The sequence below is a fragment of the Scyliorhinus canicula genome, chromosome 4, assembly GCF_902713615.1.
Source record: "Scyliorhinus canicula chromosome 4, sScyCan1.1, whole genome shotgun sequence".
NCBI lineage: Eukaryota > Metazoa > Chordata > Chondrichthyes > Carcharhiniformes > Scyliorhinidae > Scyliorhinus > Scyliorhinus canicula.
The window spans coordinates 191,056,277-191,074,996 of record NC_052149.1 but is presented as its reverse complement, the minus strand read 5'-3'; the positions used below and the strand labels follow the sequence as shown (position 1 = coordinate 191,074,996).

Here is an 18,720-nt window from a genome sequence, read left to right as displayed (position 1 = left end):
TGCCGGAACCTCGCCACCGCCTGCCCTCCATCCTCAGCCATACTCCTCTTCCTCCTCAGATGAGGCTGCAAGTCTCTCCTCCTCCTCCAGCATGTCACCCTACTGTGGTGCCAGATTGTGGCAGAGGCCGGAGACAGAGGCTGAGATCTGACATAACGAGGTCCATGTTGCCACCCGTGCTGTCATTGAGCGGTGCATCAGACTGTTCAAAGTGGGGTACCGATGCCTGGACTGCTGTGGTGGTGCTCTGCAGTACAGCCCCTAGGATCTCCCAATTTGTGGTTGTCTGCCCTGAGCATTGGGGAGTAATGATTTGCTCACCATATTTGGCTGTGATGTTGGAACACGCTGGAAGCCCAGCACGAATCTCGATTTTGGCCGTTCCTACTATTTAACCAGCCTGACCAGGTCCACGCCAGTCGCAACGCGGTGGTTAAATCGTGAAAGTGACATTGGAAAAACAGATTCAATGGTGTAGTGATTTTTAAGAGCAATCTTTTAAAGGTTGCCGCTAATTCCTATGCAAGTACAGGAAGGAGAAAATGCAACACCTTTGTTAAAAATAGATCTTTTGCTGAATAAGCAATAAAAGTGGCAAACACTTACTTCAGGATAATAATCGACCGTAGGTAGGAGATGTTGGATCAGAGCCTCTAAAGATGCAGAGATTAGATTACCATCTTGAAATATCAGCCTTTCATGTTCAGTTTCTTTGGTTGGGTGAAGTTGATGGCTAAAGCCAGTAGTATTAAACATACTTGTAGAAGTCAATGTTTGTGGCATGCCTTCCTGTGACGACAGACAAAAAAATCCATGAGGGACAAGTGAGAATGCTGTATTGGCATAACTGCCTTCTGGAAAACTCTCCACACAATGCCTAATTTTTCACTCAGAAATTGTTGGTTCAAATTGTGCTAAGTGTTTTAATACCACACATTTGTAACAATGTTAATTTTCTCCTCCACAGCTCAGTTTTAAAACATTTGACTGGAGTTTTCCTCGGCTGAGGAAGTGCGGAGGGTTTCAATTTCACATTCCCAAGTGGTATGTTGGCTTTCTGATGCGGTCCAGTCGCTGGAAATTTTGGAAGAGTCAGTGGGTTCTACACACTTGCAAACTGCGCGAATGCTGGAGCTAAATAATTTGATCCCTAGGAGCCTTCAGAGTACACTCACAATCCTACCTGGATTTTCATTCCGGTGCATGGGACGCTCTACTCATTAGGAGGCCGGCCATTCACGAAACTGGGGCAGCCTCCCAGCGGCAGTGTGGGTAGATATAGGAACTGGAGGTTCCAATCTTGTTTGGAAAGGTTTGTTCTGAAAATCAGCCACAACCTCAGCAGTGCTGTTACCATAATGGAAGGGGAGGTGGGGTAATGCTCCCCTCCCTCAATGTCTGAAGGCCCTAACCCTTCTTACTAGCCTAATTTGTGGCTGCAACTGGGAATGGAACAGTCCTTACGTACTCCCACCTAATCCAGAAGCTCCCACCTCTGATGCTGGGGCTGCCAATCAGTTTGTATTGATGTACTGCCATTGAATCTCAAAATGGAGGAGCCCATCTGCCATCCAAAACTGGTCAGCGGACACGCCCAACTAATTGGCCATCTTCTTGAAAATTACGCTGGACATCAGGCACTGACGCAGTGCGAGTTCAGGACTTGGAAGTGCTCCCAACATCAGGGTCCTGGCCCAAAAAACAAAAATTCAGCCCATGGTCTCATTTTGAATTGCAAAAAAAGAAAAGAAATTTTTTTAAAATCATGGTTAGGAACAATCGCCTTCCTGTTCTTCCCACTGGATGTCAACAACATTACAACTATTCAAATGAAAAATGTGAGGGGACTTTGCTGATGCAACTTTAGCTTTTGTTTCTTTTCTGTCACATCAGGAATGTCAAATGATCAAATTCTTTAAATGTTTATTACCACACAAGATCAAAGCTTTTTGACTCTTTATACATTTTAATATCTAGAGTTATGAACAGGCTTCCTGTGTGATAATTATCCATGGGTAGAATTTAATTCAGGTGATTTGAGTCCCACTGGCCCAGAGGTCATTGGGATTCCTGAGCGGGTCAAAGAAGAGACTGTCCGACCTCCATCACACAGTGGCTGGCCAATGAGGAGAAATTATGCATCGGACATGTCCAATTGGGTGGTGAGGATGGGCCAAATTACTGCTCTTGTCTCTCCTATAATGTTGCACATAGAATCTGGCAACCCTTCCCTTCTGTTCCTCCTGCATTATGCATCCAACAATATTGGATGTGATCTCCATTTTACTTTAGACCTTTTCCTGGCTGCTACCCTTGCATTTAAAGTGCCAATGCCTGTACCATCAGCCCCTCCCCCTCCCATCTAGGACTCTCAACCTACAGTTTTCTGAACTCTCAGTCCTGTGTAAAATGGTTACCCTTCCACCTGGTAACCTTACATCAACAAAACCACTTACACTGGCCAGGTGTCTGACGACCCATGATCCCAGCTCACCACGTGCTTCATTCCAAATTGCGTATTTAACTACACTGAGCATCTAGAGAAATGTCTCTCTTTTACTGCCTGCTTAACAATCTTCATCGGCTTTCTGCCAGGTTCATACATGTTTGCTACTCCCGCTGCTTTCTTCCGCTGTTGGATCCCGAGATTCTGACGTACCTGCTCCCACGTGATTCTATGCCCCCCTACCCCACCCCGAATCCTGCTTCAGCAGATTGCATTAAATTCCGCCACAAATACTTTTCCAAAATTTATTTTTGTAAATCTATTTTCCATCCTTCACCCAAGGAAAAACATTGGCTTCAGTTAAACAACTCAATGTGCAAACAACACAACTCACTTTGCCACAGTGGCAGCAGATTTTCAATCTTTCACAGGTCCCGAGAGCCACATTCAGGCTCTACTGCTGTCAATTAGAGAAAGAAGGCAGGCAGAAAACCGGGGTGGGGGAGAAGATTTCACAGAATCCTATTGGTCCATACTGGCCTTTATTCTGCACCCAACTAACCCCATCAGCATATCCTGTTCCCTCCTGACTCAAATACATGTTTAACTTCCGCTCAAAAGCATCTTGCCTTGTGGTAGCAAGTTCTACTTTGTGGTAGCAACTTCTATATTCTCACTGCTCTTTGGTAATGAAGTTTCTGCTAAATTCCCGAAAAGATTACTGGTGACCGTCTTATATTTATGGTCCCTAGTTTTGGTCGCTCCCCAGATGTTGTTAAAAGACTACTTTAGTCACACTGGTTGGAAAGTGGTCGCAGTTCTTGGTATGGAGAAGGGGGTGGTCCAGTGTGAAACATTTCTGTCGACCCTATAAATGTTGCGCCTTGACACTTGGTTCTGTAAAAAAAAAAGTGATCACTTCCTTCTTGAGAAATCAGGCCAGACTACAAAAGGAAAATATTAACATTTCTAATCCTGTTTAAAAAAAAAAAATTAGCTCATGTATTAGATCAAAAATAGAATTTAGTTTCAGTCTTTGAGATTTCTCCAAGAAGGCAGTTTCAGAGTCCCAAGACAAAATTAGTCCAAAAAAAGGGACAGGACTAATGGAAAGCAATTTTTTTACTGGATCTTTCTGCTTCTGAAATCGCTGTCCATCCCCATTTGCAGACCCAAACAAAGCATCTACAAGTTATTCAACCTTGTTCGCAAAGATCCACATGGGTCAGCAATAACAGGTGAATTTCTTACCTGCGTGAAGACAGACAGGAGTACTTCTCTGACTACGCCAGCTACAGACAGCCATAACTGTTGAATGTCTCCATTGGCAAGCTGTCAGGTATTGATGCTTTTGGAGTTGGTACCGTCATTGGAGGTGTGGGTTGATGGTGCTTACTACCTGCAATGACAAGATCATTATATAGAAAGTTACAATATCATTGCAAGATAGCATGTTTACAGCACAAATGGAGGTCACTTGCCAGTTATGTCCATGCTGACAATCTGGAAGAGCAACCCCGCTTGGTCCTACTCACATGCCTTTTCACCATAAACTTACAAAAACAATTGCATTGTGATAATTACGCAATTTCCTTTGAAATACACAATTGAATCTGTCTCACCACACTCTGAAGAAGTTCATTCCCGACCCTAACCATTCGTAGAAAAAAATATTTCCTCATATTGTCTTTGGTTCTTTTGCCATTCATCAGTGTCCTCTGGCTCAGAACCCTTCTGCCAATGGGAACACTTTCTCCAAATCTCCTCCATTCACAGCCCCATGATTCACCACCACCAAATCTTCTCTCAACCTTCTCTCTCGAAGGAGAACTGTCCCTGCTTCTCCAATCTAGTCATGTAATTGAAATTCCTGATTCCTAGAAGCATTGTTGTAAATCTTTTTGGCGTCCTGTCTAATGTCTTTACAGGGGCGGCATGGTGGCACAGTGGTTAGCACTGCTGTCTCGCAGCTCCAGGGACCTGGGTTCAATTCCAGCCTCGGCTGACTGTGTGGAGTTTGCACTTCCTCCGGGTGCTCCAGTTTCCTTCCACAGTCCAAAGATGATGTGGATTGGCCATATATTTTTATTAAAACAATAAAAAATATATACAAGGCCAAATGGTACAAACACTAATTTGTGTTGGTGAAACAGGGTACCCTCTCCTCAGTACCAACGTATGAGGAGCAGGGGTAGCATACTCTGAACAGTTCCCAACACAGGTGTACAAAAAGCAAACGGTACAAGCACTAAACTTTGCGCTGGAGAGACAAATTGCCCCTTCGTGTCCAAAAGATTAGGTCGGGTTACTGTGTTTACAAGGATAGGGTGGAGGCTGGGCTGAAGTAGGGTGCCCTTTCCAAGGGCCGGTGCAGACTCGATAGGCTGAGTGGCCTCCTTCTGCACTGTCAATTCTATGATTCTTCCTAAAAGTGGTTTGCCCAGAATTGGACACAATACTCAGTTGAGGCTGAAGCAGTGTTCAATACAGGTTCACTATAACTCACTTGCTTTTTTTCCCCTCCATGCCTCTGTTTAAAAATCCGAGGACCCGATGTGCCTTATTAACCACTTTTTCCAATCAACCTTGCAACCATTAACTATTTGTGCATATAAAACACCTAGTTCCTCTTCTTTTGCATTCCTTTAGATGGTATCCTCTGTTTTATATTGTTTTTCCTCCTGCCTACCTATTATGCATGACTGACATTTCTCCACATTGAATTTCATCTGTTGCCTGTTTGTACATTCCACTAGACTGTCCATCACTATCCTTTTTACAGACCACAATGCATCCAAGTTTTTGCGCCATCAGCACATTTTGAAATTGTCCCGTGCACACCCAAGTCCAGGTCATGAATATAGATCAAGAAAAGCAGTGTTCCTAATTCCAAGCCCTGGGAAATCCCACTACATACAACTCTCCAATCTGAAAAGCACCCATTCACCACTCATCTTTGTTTACTGAGCCTCAGCCAAATTTGTATCCAAGTTGCCATTGTCCCCTTTATTCCACAGGCCTCAGCTTTGCTGATAAGCCTATCATGTGGAACAGTATCAAACACACATATGCCTTAGTCCTGCATTAATTTTCCTCTTATCAAAATTATCCAACTCCCTTTTGAAAACTGCAATTGAATCTTCCTCTACCATATACTCAAATAGTGCATTGCAGATCCTAACCATTTGCTGTGTTTAAAAAAAATGTCCTCATTGCACCTCTGATGTCTGCCAATCTCTTTAAATTGGCTCCTGACCCTTCCACCAATGGGAACTCTTTCATGCTATCTATTCTGTCCTGACCCCTTATGATTTTGAACACTTCTATCAAGTCTCCTCTAAATCTTCTCTATTCTCAAGGAGAATAGCTTCCACTGCTGCCTCACAGCACCAGGGACCTGTGTTAAATTCCAGCCTTGGATGACTGTCTGTGTCTGTGTGGGGTTTGCCTATTCTCCCAGTGTCTGCGGGGTTTCCTCTGGGTGCTCCGGTTTCCTCCCACAGTCCAAAAATATGCAAGTTAGGTGGATTGGGCATGCTAAATTGTCCCTCAGTGTCCAAAAGGATGTGTAGCTTTGATTAATGGGATAGGGCGTGGAGTGAGTTTGGGTGAAGTACTCTTTCAGAAGATTGGTGCAGATTCGATGAGTCAAATGTCCTCCTTCTACACTGTGGGGATTTTATGATTTGCCAATCTACCCTCAACCCCAGGATCATCCTTGTAAATCTTTCCTGCACACTTTCTAAAGCCTCCATGTCTTTTTTTTAAATATGGTGCAAGAACTGGACATAATATTTCCAAACAAACGTGTGTTTTATAAAAGTTCACCATGACATCTTTGCTTTTGTGCTCTATGCTCGGTTTATAAAGCACAATATCCCATAGACCTAATGAATAACCTTCTCAACCTGCCCAGCTGCCACCTTCAATGATTTGTGTACATATAAATAACCCAGAACCCTCTGTTCCTGCACCTCCTTCAGAACTGTATCATTTATTTTATATTGCACTTCCTCATTCTTCCCAGCAAATGTATTACTTTACACTTCTCTGCAGTAGACTTCACCAGTCACATGTCCGTTCATGAAAAGTTAAGTCATTTGGGCAAACATAGATTAAATAGAGCCAATATAGATTTGCTTAACTAACTTGATTGGGTTTTTTGATGAGGTGAAAATTGCTTATTGTCACGAGTAGGCTTCAATGAAGTTACTGTAAAAAGCCCCTAGTTGCCACATTCCGGCGCCTGTCCAGGGAGGCTGGTACGGGAATCGAACCGTGCTGCTGGCCTGCTTGGTCTGCTTTAAAAGCCAGCGATTTAGCTCAGTGAGCTAAACCAGCCCCTAGTAACACAGGTAACAGGTACATTTGACGTTGTGCACTTGGAGTTCCAAAGACATTTGTTAAGGTGCTACATAACAGGTTTGTCAGCAAAGCTAAAGCCCATGGAATAAATGCCCAAGGTGGGAAAAAATAGTTGGCGCTGTTCCACACATAGTAAAGATCATGGGCTGGATTCCCCAATTTTGCGGCTATGTCTGGAGGAAGCATCTGGTTTTACGACCAAAAGGCCGGCGCCCCCCCGATGCTCTGACCAGTGGGGCACTTGCAGCCGCGCCACATACCTGCAGATACGATGCTGAATGGCTGGGTCCGTGGCCGCGTATGAGCACGGTGGTGGCCTGTGGTGGCCGCACCGTACAACATGGCGCTAGCTGCGCCTGAACCCGGCCTGCCAGATAGTAAACCCCCCCTCTCCACCCCCCACCAGAACAGCTCCCCCAAATCCAGGGGCAAGAAAGCAGTACCCTCTCTCTAGGCACATTACCCAGAATCGAGGCGCTAATCACTCCAAACAGCTCCCTGAGACATGTCATTTGTACACCTGACACCCGATTTCCGACTCAGAATTCAAGTCACGGCAGGCGGCTCCCAGCTGGACAGTGGAAACACTTTAGGGATGTCCCCAAAGCATCCCTGAAGAGGTCAAACATACCAACTGATGCATGAAAGTCGCTGACTCCGGATCAAAAATGGAAAAGGCACATTCAGGAAGGCATCAAACACATAGAGTCTTTGTCAGGTTTATGCAGAGACAGAGTTGAAGTGTGAGAGGGAGCGTCAAAACCAATAATCCATCTGTCCTGCATGTGGCAGAATCTGCAGATCATCAGCAGTATCAGAACTCATTGGAACAGAATGGAAACAAGTCATCCTCAATCCTGAGGGACTACTTAAATGGTAGAAGAGATTACTTGTATATTTGTAAAATGTATGCCAGTGTAACAATACAAATTAATAGGAAACATGTCGATACTAACTTTGTTACAGATATAATAAATAATCTGTATTGTCACAAGTAGGCTTACATTAACACTGCAGTGAAGTTACTGTGAAAAGCCCCTAGTCGCCACATTCCGACGCCTGTTCGGGTACACAGAGGGAGCATTCAGAACATCCAAATTACCTAACAGCACATCTTTTGGGACTTGTGGGAGGAAATCAAAGCACCCGGTGGAAACCCACGCAGACACAAGGAGAACATGCAGACTCCACACAGACAGTAGCACAAGCCGGGAATCGAACCTGGGACCCTGAGGCTGTGAAGCAATAGTGCTAACCACTGTGCTTCGGTGATTGGATTAAACATGGGGACTTGAAAAATGATTGAGAAAGTAATCTGGAATGTTTTGCATTGACTGTTAAAATTAGAAAACAAATCCATTCTTTCCCATTTGAAATCAAAGTTACCAGAAATCATTAAAGTGAGGAGTTTAATAAAAGCAAATGTAAATGTTGTTGCTTTGTTTAAAAGAACTCCGTGAGGATTAATTAAACACAAGCAGCTACTTCGTTGGACAGTTTCTTACACATTGTACAAACTTCAGTAGCACGTATCACAACATTGCGTCCATCAATAATCCAAAACAACATACAATGGCATCCCCAACCCCTTCCCTCACCCAGTGCTGCACACGTTACTGGCTTACTGGGCGCGTTTCACAACAGCGCGAAACGGTGCGAAGATGGGCCAGCATGGCGCTGGAGCGGTTCACGCCGCTCCAGCCTCCCTTCCCGGCGCCAAATGGCTGCCGTGCCAACCTGTGCATGCGCAGTTAGGCCGCGCCAACCCGCGCATGCACGGGGGACTTCTTCAGCGCACTGGCCCCGACGCAACATGGCATGGGGGTTCAGGGGCCGGCCGCATAATAAAATAGGGCCGGGGCTGGCGAGGCCTGCCCGCCGATTGGTGGGCCCTGATCGCAGGCCAGACCCCATCGCAGGCCCCCCCCCCCCCCCGGTAAAGGTGCGCTGCACCTGACCCTACGCACAGAGTTCTCGCGGCAGTGACCAGGTGTGAACGACGCCGGTGGGACTCTGCCTTTTCCGTGTAGCCGCTCGGCCCATCAAGGTAGGAGAATCTGCGGCCCGTGAACGGCGCCGCACAAAACGCGCCGGCTCAAATGTCGCCAATTCTCCGCTCCTTGGAGAATCGCCTTGCGGTGTCAGACTGGCGCTGTGGGAAACAATGGCGCAAATGGCGATTCTCCCATATGGCACGGCATGGGAAAATCGCGCCCACTGTGTGTGTACCCACGAGAGGGAGAGAGGAAGGGAGAGGGAGAGACAACAAATGAACATATTTGTTCCTTGTTTGAATTAAGGTCAGAAAATGCAGGAAATACTCAACATCTCCATTCAGGTCTGAGGAATTATCAACCGGAAAACTTAACTCTTGTTTCGATCTCGACAGATACTGCCTGATCTGCTGAGCATGTTTTGCTTTTATTTCAGATTTCCAGCATCTGCAGTATTGTACATTTCTCTAATGTTTGATTATTCATTGAGTCACTGATTGTTCATTAAATACCTCACTACACTTGGGTTTTTTTTTTAAAACACCAAATAGGAAATGTGCTTAAAGGGAGTGCAGGTGGAGACATTGTTTTGTTTTATTGCTGATACTCCTTCCGTTTGCGTATAGTTCTCAACTGATTACACAGGATTACAAGTGAAAACAGTGAAAAACTAGAATACGCTGAACTGTATAATTGTCCAGTGGATTTGAAATGTTGCTGTACAACTATTGAAAGTCAGGTGGTGGAACTATCAAAAAGATATGAAAGTGAATACTGGAGTTCTGTATCAAAATTGATTTCAATAATTTACTTTACTAGAACATAACATTTTTTGACTGTCACACTTTTATTAATAGCTGAATCAGCAAACAATCATTAAGATTACTGAGTAAGCCAGGTACCCCGGCACAAATTTAGATCTCCAGTTTATTGCAAAACCATTAATCTGTGATAAAATGTTACTTTCCCCACGGGGTTGTGTGTGCCCTGGCAGCAGTGTAGTAGAACACATAGCTCAAGGGTAGCTTGGCACAATTAGGGTACATTGATTGCAGTGCATAAGGACAGACATCTCCGAACCAGAGACACAATGCTATAGGACAAAATCTTCAGAGACCAGGTGGCTCTGCCATATCAGACATTATATTTGAGGCATGCTTCAGACTATTTTCAGCTAAAGTGTTCAGACAAAATTCAGGAAATCCCAGTCATGATTTCCCCTTCTACTTCCCCCTAGGACTATGTGGCCGACTTCTTACCGAAGGACTCGAATTAGATTCTGACTGAAATGGATATATCTGAAGAGATTTTTTTCTGTGAACATTGTCATTTTCCAGTACTGATATGTTTTACCTTAGCTAATCCATAGTTCAATTCAAAAAAAAATCCTCCTCATGTAGCTGACTGACAAATCTGAATTCTCACCCATTTGGCAAGGCAGTATGGTTCATATTCTGAACTATGACTATAGAATTTAGGCCGCCTGAATCATAAAGCTGAAAGAGTAATTTGAGAAAAAGATGATTTTGAAACTGAAAATGTCTGATTGAGAATCCTCATACAGAACAATTTAGCATGTCCCCCGCCCCCCCATTCGAATTCTGAAACAAAGTTTTTCAAATTAACCCCCCCCCCCTCCCAATACCTCAAATGAGACAAAGCCACCAGAAAATCCACAAATAAACACATTTGCACATTCAGTGCTTTCAAGTTGATTGTGGATTGAAAATGTATTTTCACCAAGTTTATTAAGTGCAATTTTTATATTGAAGGTTTTCTTTGCCGAATTCTTTCAATAATATTATGGAAAATTGTAGTAAATTGAAATCACTTTACAGGTGCCAATATAATAACGTGGTGAATTGTTCAAGTCCTCAGTCATTAAATATTTTTTCCCTTTGGCCATATTTGCAGAGAGCATACAAGTATTTTTGTTTAATCAAATTATAATGAATTGCTGGTCGTATTTAATGGATTTTCAATGTGGATTATTTTTCTTTTCATGTTATATCCATTCCAGGGTCCAATGAGACAGCACTCTCTCAAGATGGGTGCATATCTTTTCACACTAATCAGGCACCAAAAAAGAATTGAGAAATTAACTCAGATAACACAGGTAGCGGCAGCCACTAAATTGTCAGACGTGGCTTCGGCTATTGCAGGGACATCCTGTTACACCGTATCCAGTGGCTCCAAACTGCGACCACCTCATGCCTGTAAAAGCCAACTACAACTTAGTCATCATAATTTCTCCCCCCCACTGCTCCTCTCACTTGGAGCACATGAGTCAAGAACTGAGACAATCAAACTACATTGCATCAGCAAGAGGATTTTTGTGCGTAAAATTTAGATAGTATTAGAATTATAAATATTAATCTTATTATTCCTCCACTGTATAGTGGTGCAGGTTAATCAGACAAAGTTGAATTCTGCGATCATTTGATTGAAACAGGTCTTTCATTTCAAGGAAAAATACAAGGATACTCCCTGATGGAAAAAAGTGTAGAGTTTGTAGTTCGTTAGGATGTTAGGCTTTCATTTAAATATTTTACTCCCAGAAGTATTTAGTTAATAACGTATGAGAAGGTGTATAGTTCCAACACAATGTTTACAGAGGGTTGCCTGGCACAGTGATAAAATCCAGGTAAATATGTTCCTCCAGGTGGGGAAAAAAATGTCAAACTGTTGAAATCATCATCAAGCTGACCTATTTTAAAACACAATACGAATGAAACTGGCAAATTGTCCTCTTGTAGGTGCACAGCAGAAAATGACTTGGTTCTAGTCAGCCATTTGAAAATGGGAACTATCATCAAATCTCCCATTTAACAACTCCTCAATCTCCCATTTAACAACTCCTCAATCTCCCATTTAACAACTCCTCAATCTCCCATTTAACAACTCCTCAATCTCCCATTTAACAACTCCTCACTATACAATTCACAATATTTAGAGTTAAATTATTTCTTCCACTGTAGTATTATTAACATGATCATTCACATAATTTAAGTACTGAAAGTAAAGATTTGTTATAACTAATGCAATAATATTTAACTGAACCATGCAATTTACTCCATTAGAAGAATCGCCTTTGTATACTGCAATGAGCAAAATATTACACTGGAATGAAACAACTTCACTGCATGGTGCCAGGAGGTAACCCACAGATTTGGAATAAAGTCAGAGGAAGAACATGCTGAATATTATCCTGCAATTCCTACCGAGCATTTTAAATGAATGACAATAGGGTATAATTCAACTTCAGTTGACTGTTGACCATAGCATAGTTTTGCTAATACAATAAGCAGCTTTCAGTTGCAATCCTCAAATGTGGAATGTCTGCATCTTAAGAGGTTGTTGTTTGAGTAAATTCAATTGCAAATTCCAGCACCCTTTGACCTAAATCTCCATAGTGACCATTGACTACTTTTCTTTATGTCAGTAAAGTTTTCATCCTTACTATAGCTGGGTGCGTTTCTCCCTTAAGGATTTCAGTGGTGTGATTATTTTGTTATTCTATTGGAGAGATGGATATGTGTGTTCAGTTGAAAAAGTGTTACATTGACATACAGATGCCTTGCAGTTGAACAGTCCTGCCCCCCCCCCCCCCCCTTTGCATATGGTTGTACAGAATACGCTGATCTGAACGAATCACTAAAGGGGAAGGGGGGGGGGGCATTTTTGGGGGTTTCAACCTAAAACAAGTTATTCCAATCTAGCAATACAACTCGAGGATCAAATATATCACTTTGATGAATAAAGTAGCAGATCCGTGTTAGTTGCTCTGGTCTATTCTTTGTATCCTTTTTCCTACTTTGAACATAGGAAATTACACTGATTGAATCTGGAAATCAAGGCTTGAATGGATGCATTGCTAAAGGACCATTGTCCGGAAATGGATGGGGAGTAGGGACAGTAAGCAGGTTGACATCTTCGGATGTATTTGCTGCGTCTGAAATTTCCTGTTCCAACATGGGTCAAAGGAATAACAGCAAATCCTAACAAAAGGCAAAACGAGCATGAAGCATTTATTATCTGTACAAGGGTAGGAAAGGGACGGAGAACCCTCAAAAAAGAAACTTAAGAGCTAACAGGAAGAGACCAGTGCATGAATTTACTGGAAACTTGCAGTTAATATTAAAATTAGCATTCCGACTACCAACAATGGCATCCTACAGTTCGTTCTTATTGGAACTCTGACAAAAAATTTTCCTCTTAACAACTTACATTTCACATACTCTACAACAGGCATTAGTGCAATGCAAGCAGCTGCGATGACTTAGCTATTCTGTGCTTAAAACTCGTCTTTATCACGGTCATGTCAATTATAAAAGGAAGTTAATAAAGTCGGCTTTAACTGTTACCTGAAGTCAACACATCTTACCGATTACTCTTCCGTGAACAGAACGATCCAGCTCCAAGTACAGTTTTCACCTATTCGGGACTCCCGCTGTTTTAGTGCTCACGGTCCTATTTTCCATTCATCTTTGGAGTACAGATTCGTCACCTTGCTGTTGCACATCTAGCACTTTAAATCCATCCTCCCAATCCTCCAGCAATGCCTAAAATGGCTCACTGATACAATGGAGGTAGGAGCAGCTCAAATTTGCGGAAGGAGGAACGAGCAAACACACACCTCCAAGGAGACAGCTCAGCTGTGTGAGCAGCGACACAGATCTGTGAAACAGGATACCGTGAGGGAGGGTTAAACTCGGGGTTGGTCATCAAGCTTGTGCACACAGCCTCTGGAGCAGAAACATTCACATGTGGGTGCTGAAAGGCGAACCAACCGCTTTGGAGCTGACAAAGAGATCGCGCCCCTGAATATGTCAGTCCATGTAGCTTGGAGCTGCGGACTGTATTTTGAAGGCAGGTGCAATTTATTCCATACCAAGATCGGCTGGGAATCCACATCAGACTTTCTCCCAGTGTCTGCTGTACTACTGAAGCATGCATTCAAATTAGCCTGTGCCTTAAGGGCAAAGGTTGTTTCACAATGGCTGTCTCGCTCGCTCTCTCTCTCCCATATACACACACACACAGCCGGCACAACAGAGTCAAAGGCAGTTGGAAACAGATTATACCACAGCACTACTTTCAATGGCCTGGATAGCCTACCGTGTAACAGATGAAATCAGGAGCTGTCCACAAAATGGGATCTGATTTTCTATGCTAAAGCCAACACTTGTTATGAATAAATCAATATTTCAGTTGCTTTCACACCTTTGTATGGTAGACATCCAGCACAGTTTTACCGTGAAGTGAAAATGAGTGGATTTTGCAGATCATTTCGTGAACTCCAACATAGTTTACTTGCACTCCCCCCGGAAACATTCGGGAATTTTATTTAAAACAGGCAGGATATGTATGTTATTGGAGTATTCACCCAGAGCAAGTGACCTAAATACAAATCTGTGGATGTTTGATTAAAGTTTAACACTGCTATTTCCTCTAGAAACTGCACATGCTCAGATCTCATTACGAGAAACATAATCAGATGACTGATTTCACTCAGCTCCGAACCCATTAAACAATTACTTCAGAGTTCAGACTAAATATCAGTACCTTTGTTTAGGTAGGCGTGACTCAAAATAGGAACCTAGCTTTATGACAACAACCCTGAAACTAATCAAATACTGAGTTGGATGTTACACATGCGGACTATCGCAATGTATTAATTATAATAATCTATAATTACAATGACAATTGTAAGGAAAAGGTATATTTCTCATTTTTGCTATAAAACAATCAGAGCTTTGTTTTTCATATTTAATATTATTTATCTTAATAAGAGAAAAACTTTTAAAACACCTATCTCCACGGCAATATTTGGCTCCTGTAACAATCTTAAAACACTTAAAGAATTGAAATCTGACAATAGTAACTTACATACGCTGACTCTAGCAATGAGTTGGATAGTGGTTAGCTCAGTGTTTTATTGTGGACCGCGGTATTATCCTGCAGACCTGCATAATGCTTTATAGTTAGTATCTGATCATCAAGAGTTTTAATTAGAGGAAACAGAGAGCATTGAAGAATATAAACAGAAAGTCCTGGAAACAACAGATCAATCAGCATTTGTGGAACGAAGAGTTGTGTTTTTGCTCCGGAAAATGAGCCATACACAAAACTTAACTTCTCTGGTCTCTTCATCTAATCACTGCAAATATTGAAACTACTATAAGGAGTTTTTAAAAACAAATGCAGGCATCTCTATTCCTTCGTGTAATGCCCTTAAGCTATCCTTGTTCTGCTGGGGTTTTGTTCTCCCGAGCTGTAATCAGGGAGAATCACCTTTAATTATTCTTGAAGCTTATCTACTTTATTTTTGATTACATCCTGTCAGAAAAATAAGATCTGAGTGACATAAACGTGCACAGAGGGACATACAGATACTACAAATTATAAATCCAATATGAAGCTATGAATATTAATAGCATTGAGTTAGCAGTTCTCTTAACAGCTTGGCACTTGGGATATTTTACAAGTAATATTTAGTAAGTGCAATTGTAACACAATACGCCAATTCACTGGCTTTTCATTATCAACCACGAGATATTTCAATCTGCCATAATGTTCAGATGTTTACTAGCCATGGGTATTATAATTCCATTACTGAGTGACAAATGGAAACATAGCTTTTCGCAAAATTAAATATAAGATGTTTCAAAATTATTTAATATATTTGAGATGGAGTAATCAATTTTATGAAGTATGATCCTGAATCTGAAATTCTACACTATGCTGTAAAAGCTCATTAGCATGCACTGCAGTAAAGCTGAATGCTTTATACTCATTATCAGGTATTACCATCGCCTGCTATTAAATAGCTGCCATTTAATAATATGTTACTAGCTTGAATAAAATGCCCTGGTTAGACATATAGCGTTAACAGGGTCTGCCAAACTACTTACATGATTAACTTTGTGCCTTCAGTATCAATATGTTTAATAACAACATTTAATGATGAAATCAACTGTTCCCATTTATGCACAACTTTTAGCACAGAATTGTCATATTTCTAATTCAATATTTGGTCTATTCTGAAGGATTATATACTTACAGTGTCAATGTTGTGCGCCTTTGTATTTGCAGTTCCATTCACTTCACTGAGTGCAAAGTGGAAAGAATGTGTTCCCCTCTCACTTCTGTCATATGTGAAATCACTTAGTACTTTGAAAAAAGGCCATTACTGGTGATTCCTGTTTGTTTAGTGGTAGGGTTGTCATACAGTTATGACCTGAACTCATCAATCCAACTGCAATCACAACCTAGGCATTGTTTATCATTCGTACAGTATTTACTGACCTATTTGAAAAGTAGCTGAAAGCCAAACCTCAGATTCTGCTTGGACAAATGTTGTCAGCAGTAAGCTGAAAATTACCCCTGTAGCTCAGATGAGATGCATACGTTTTGACAGTGCATCGTTTCTATTTTATTTTTGCCAACTCACCGGAATTCCTTCATCCATCTTTCCCTGGAAAACAATCACAACTCAACTTCTAATTATAGTTCCAATCAAATCAACTATTCGCTCCACAAAGAAGTCAAAGCATCAGCACAATATTGAACTGTCGAGACGTTGTATCCTTAAAGTAAATAAAAATCAAAGCAGAGGAAGTTACAGAGCTAAGGAGTGCGTAAGATAACAGGATTTGTTCAGGGTTCTATAACAAAGAACTGGTACAGACACGATTGTCAGAGTACCCTCTCTTTGTGCTGTGAGTTATTACTATATAACCAATATTTTCTCTATTTGGCAGCAAACAACTGATAATATTTGATTTATCCAATAAGAATACATTCCTCCTGCAGACTGGCTGTCGGAAATGTCAGAATTTCTCCAAATGGAGAAAATCAAATTCACCATTCGTGGGTCGGAAGAGGGCTTCCACAAAACATGGGAGCCATTCACATGACTGTTCCAAGACCTGTTTGTGGCCAACACATAAATAAACAAATAGCCAGTGGCCAGGGAGAAATAGCCAGGGCAAGATAGAAAAATGAAAGCGAGGGAGGACCGGGGGCGGGGGGAAGAGAGAGAGGATTGTATGCTGAGCCAGATGGCGACAGACTGTAAATAGAGAAACATAAGAAACAACCTTTGGGACTGTTCAATAAATGAAAACGACCGGTAACGTATATAATTTTGAAAATGCCAATAAAATTGTTTTAAAAATAATACATCCCTCCTATATTTCCAAACAGATTATTCAAACGTTCTGCAGAAATTCATCTTTAAATTGAATTGAAGAAAGGGGTTATGGAACAGTTGTTGCTTTGTTGCTTTTTGGCATTATTCCACAATGTTAGGGTTGAAGCAGACTTGATCTGGACTTTCATATCCATTCAATGTGACTTGCCTCAGGGTTCTTATTTTTTTGCTTAATGGGCCACTTAGCTGTCCACACGGGCGACATATAAACAGACATTGAGTTTGTGGAGTACTTTAGACCATAAAGCATTCAATTGTTTTGAAAACGCAAGGACACAATCTTAGAACATGAACTAAACCAGTTAAATGTGAAAATACAAATAAATCTTCGACACACTGGATTGAGAGGGTGTGGAATACACCCCGCTAATGATGCAGAATTGACGAAGGTGTAAAAAGGGAACATAAATAGTTGGGAAGCAATGATATTTAGGCACATGGAAAAGGGATTAAAGCATAGAGCTGCCATGGCTCACAAAATGAGGGACCAAATGACTTACTTACTCCACCTTTTCTAAAATCCCCCAAGAATATTTAATGTTGCTTAGTACACCTTGGGGTCAATATTAATCCCAATAAATTCACCAGAAATTGGGTGGACGGGCAGCTAAAATCAAATGGGTCACTTATCCACTGATGTTCTGAAATGATCCCTACACCTTCAATTTGAAGACACACAGCTGGGGCAGCAGGGTAGCAGGGGCAGCAGGGTAGCATGGTGGTTAGCATAAATGCTTCACAGCTCCAGGGTCCCAGGTTCGATTCCCGGCTGGGTCACTGTCTGTGTGGAGTCTGCACGTCCTCCCCCTGTGTGCGTGGGTTTCCTCCGGGTGCTCCGGTTTCCTCCCACAGTCCAAAGATGTGCGGGTTAGGTGGATTAGCCATGCTAAATTGCCCGTAGTGTCCTAATAAAAAAGTAAGGTTAAGGGGGGGGGGGGGTTGTTGGGTTACGGGTATAGGGTGGATACGTGGGTTTGAGTAGGGTGATCATGGCTTGGCACAGCATTGAGGGCCGAAGGGCCTGTACTGTTCTATGTTCTAACTGCAGTTGTGGGGTTCTTTTTAAAACATGCATTTTGGACCCCATGACATAATTGGTCCCAACCATAATTTTATCTCTGACACAAGAAGTTGAAGTTTCCCACTACCTAAAGTCAAATTAGTTTATAGAAGCAACAAGAGAACAGGCCATACTAGATTTAGCAGTGGGTAACAAACTAGATTTAATTAATAACCTGATGGTAAGGGAAAATCTTGTAAATAGTAATCATTATATTTACTTTTAAAATTAAGTTCAAGAGAGAGTCACAAAGCAAAGTTTTAAATTTAAGTAAATCAAATTTCAAAGGGATGAGAAATGAATTGATTACAGTAAAACGGGTTGAGCTATTAATGGGTCAATTCACAGGCAAGCACTGGGAAGCAGTCAAAGAAATATTTGGTCCACTCCAAACCAGTAAATATGCGTTAGAGTCAAAGGCTGCATAGTTAAGCATTCATAATCTACAAATAAGGTAAGATATAGAATCAAACAAAAAGAAAAGCTTACATGAAAGCAAGGAAAACAAAATCTATTAGACACAGAGCTATAAAATTAATAAAAAGAACACAGTAAAAGTAATAGGTGCAAAAAGGAAATATAAGAAACAATTTGCAAGAGTCAAGAAAGCTAATGGCGATGTGATTGACTCTTAACTGCC

The 18,720-nt window shown here is 41.8% G+C and overlaps 1 protein-coding gene across 6 annotated transcripts in view; it reads right to left on the bottom strand.

The window, feature by feature from the left end:
• Nucleotides 1-18,720, bottom strand: part of LOC119965254 (ras-GEF domain-containing family member 1C-like) — a 250,134-nt gene that overhangs the window by 80,525 nt on the left and 150,889 nt on the right. Inside the window, exons 1-3 of one of the 6 annotated variants that reach the window (XM_038795748.1) lie at nt 15,869-16,057; nt 3,698-3,845; nt 607-789 (exon numbers count right to left, since the gene is read on the bottom strand). In XM_038795748.1, coding sequence (XP_038651676.1) covers nt 607-783 — 177 coding nt within the window. In that variant the 5' untranslated portion in view covers nt 784-789; nt 3,698-3,845; nt 15,869-16,057. Of the gene's footprint in view, nt 1-606; nt 790-3,697; nt 3,846-13,169; nt 13,845-13,923; nt 14,043-15,868; nt 16,058-18,720 lie in introns of those variants that run through there. The other 5 variants (XM_038795749.1, XM_038795750.1, XM_038795747.1 and 2 more) reach the window with 5 other exon arrangements.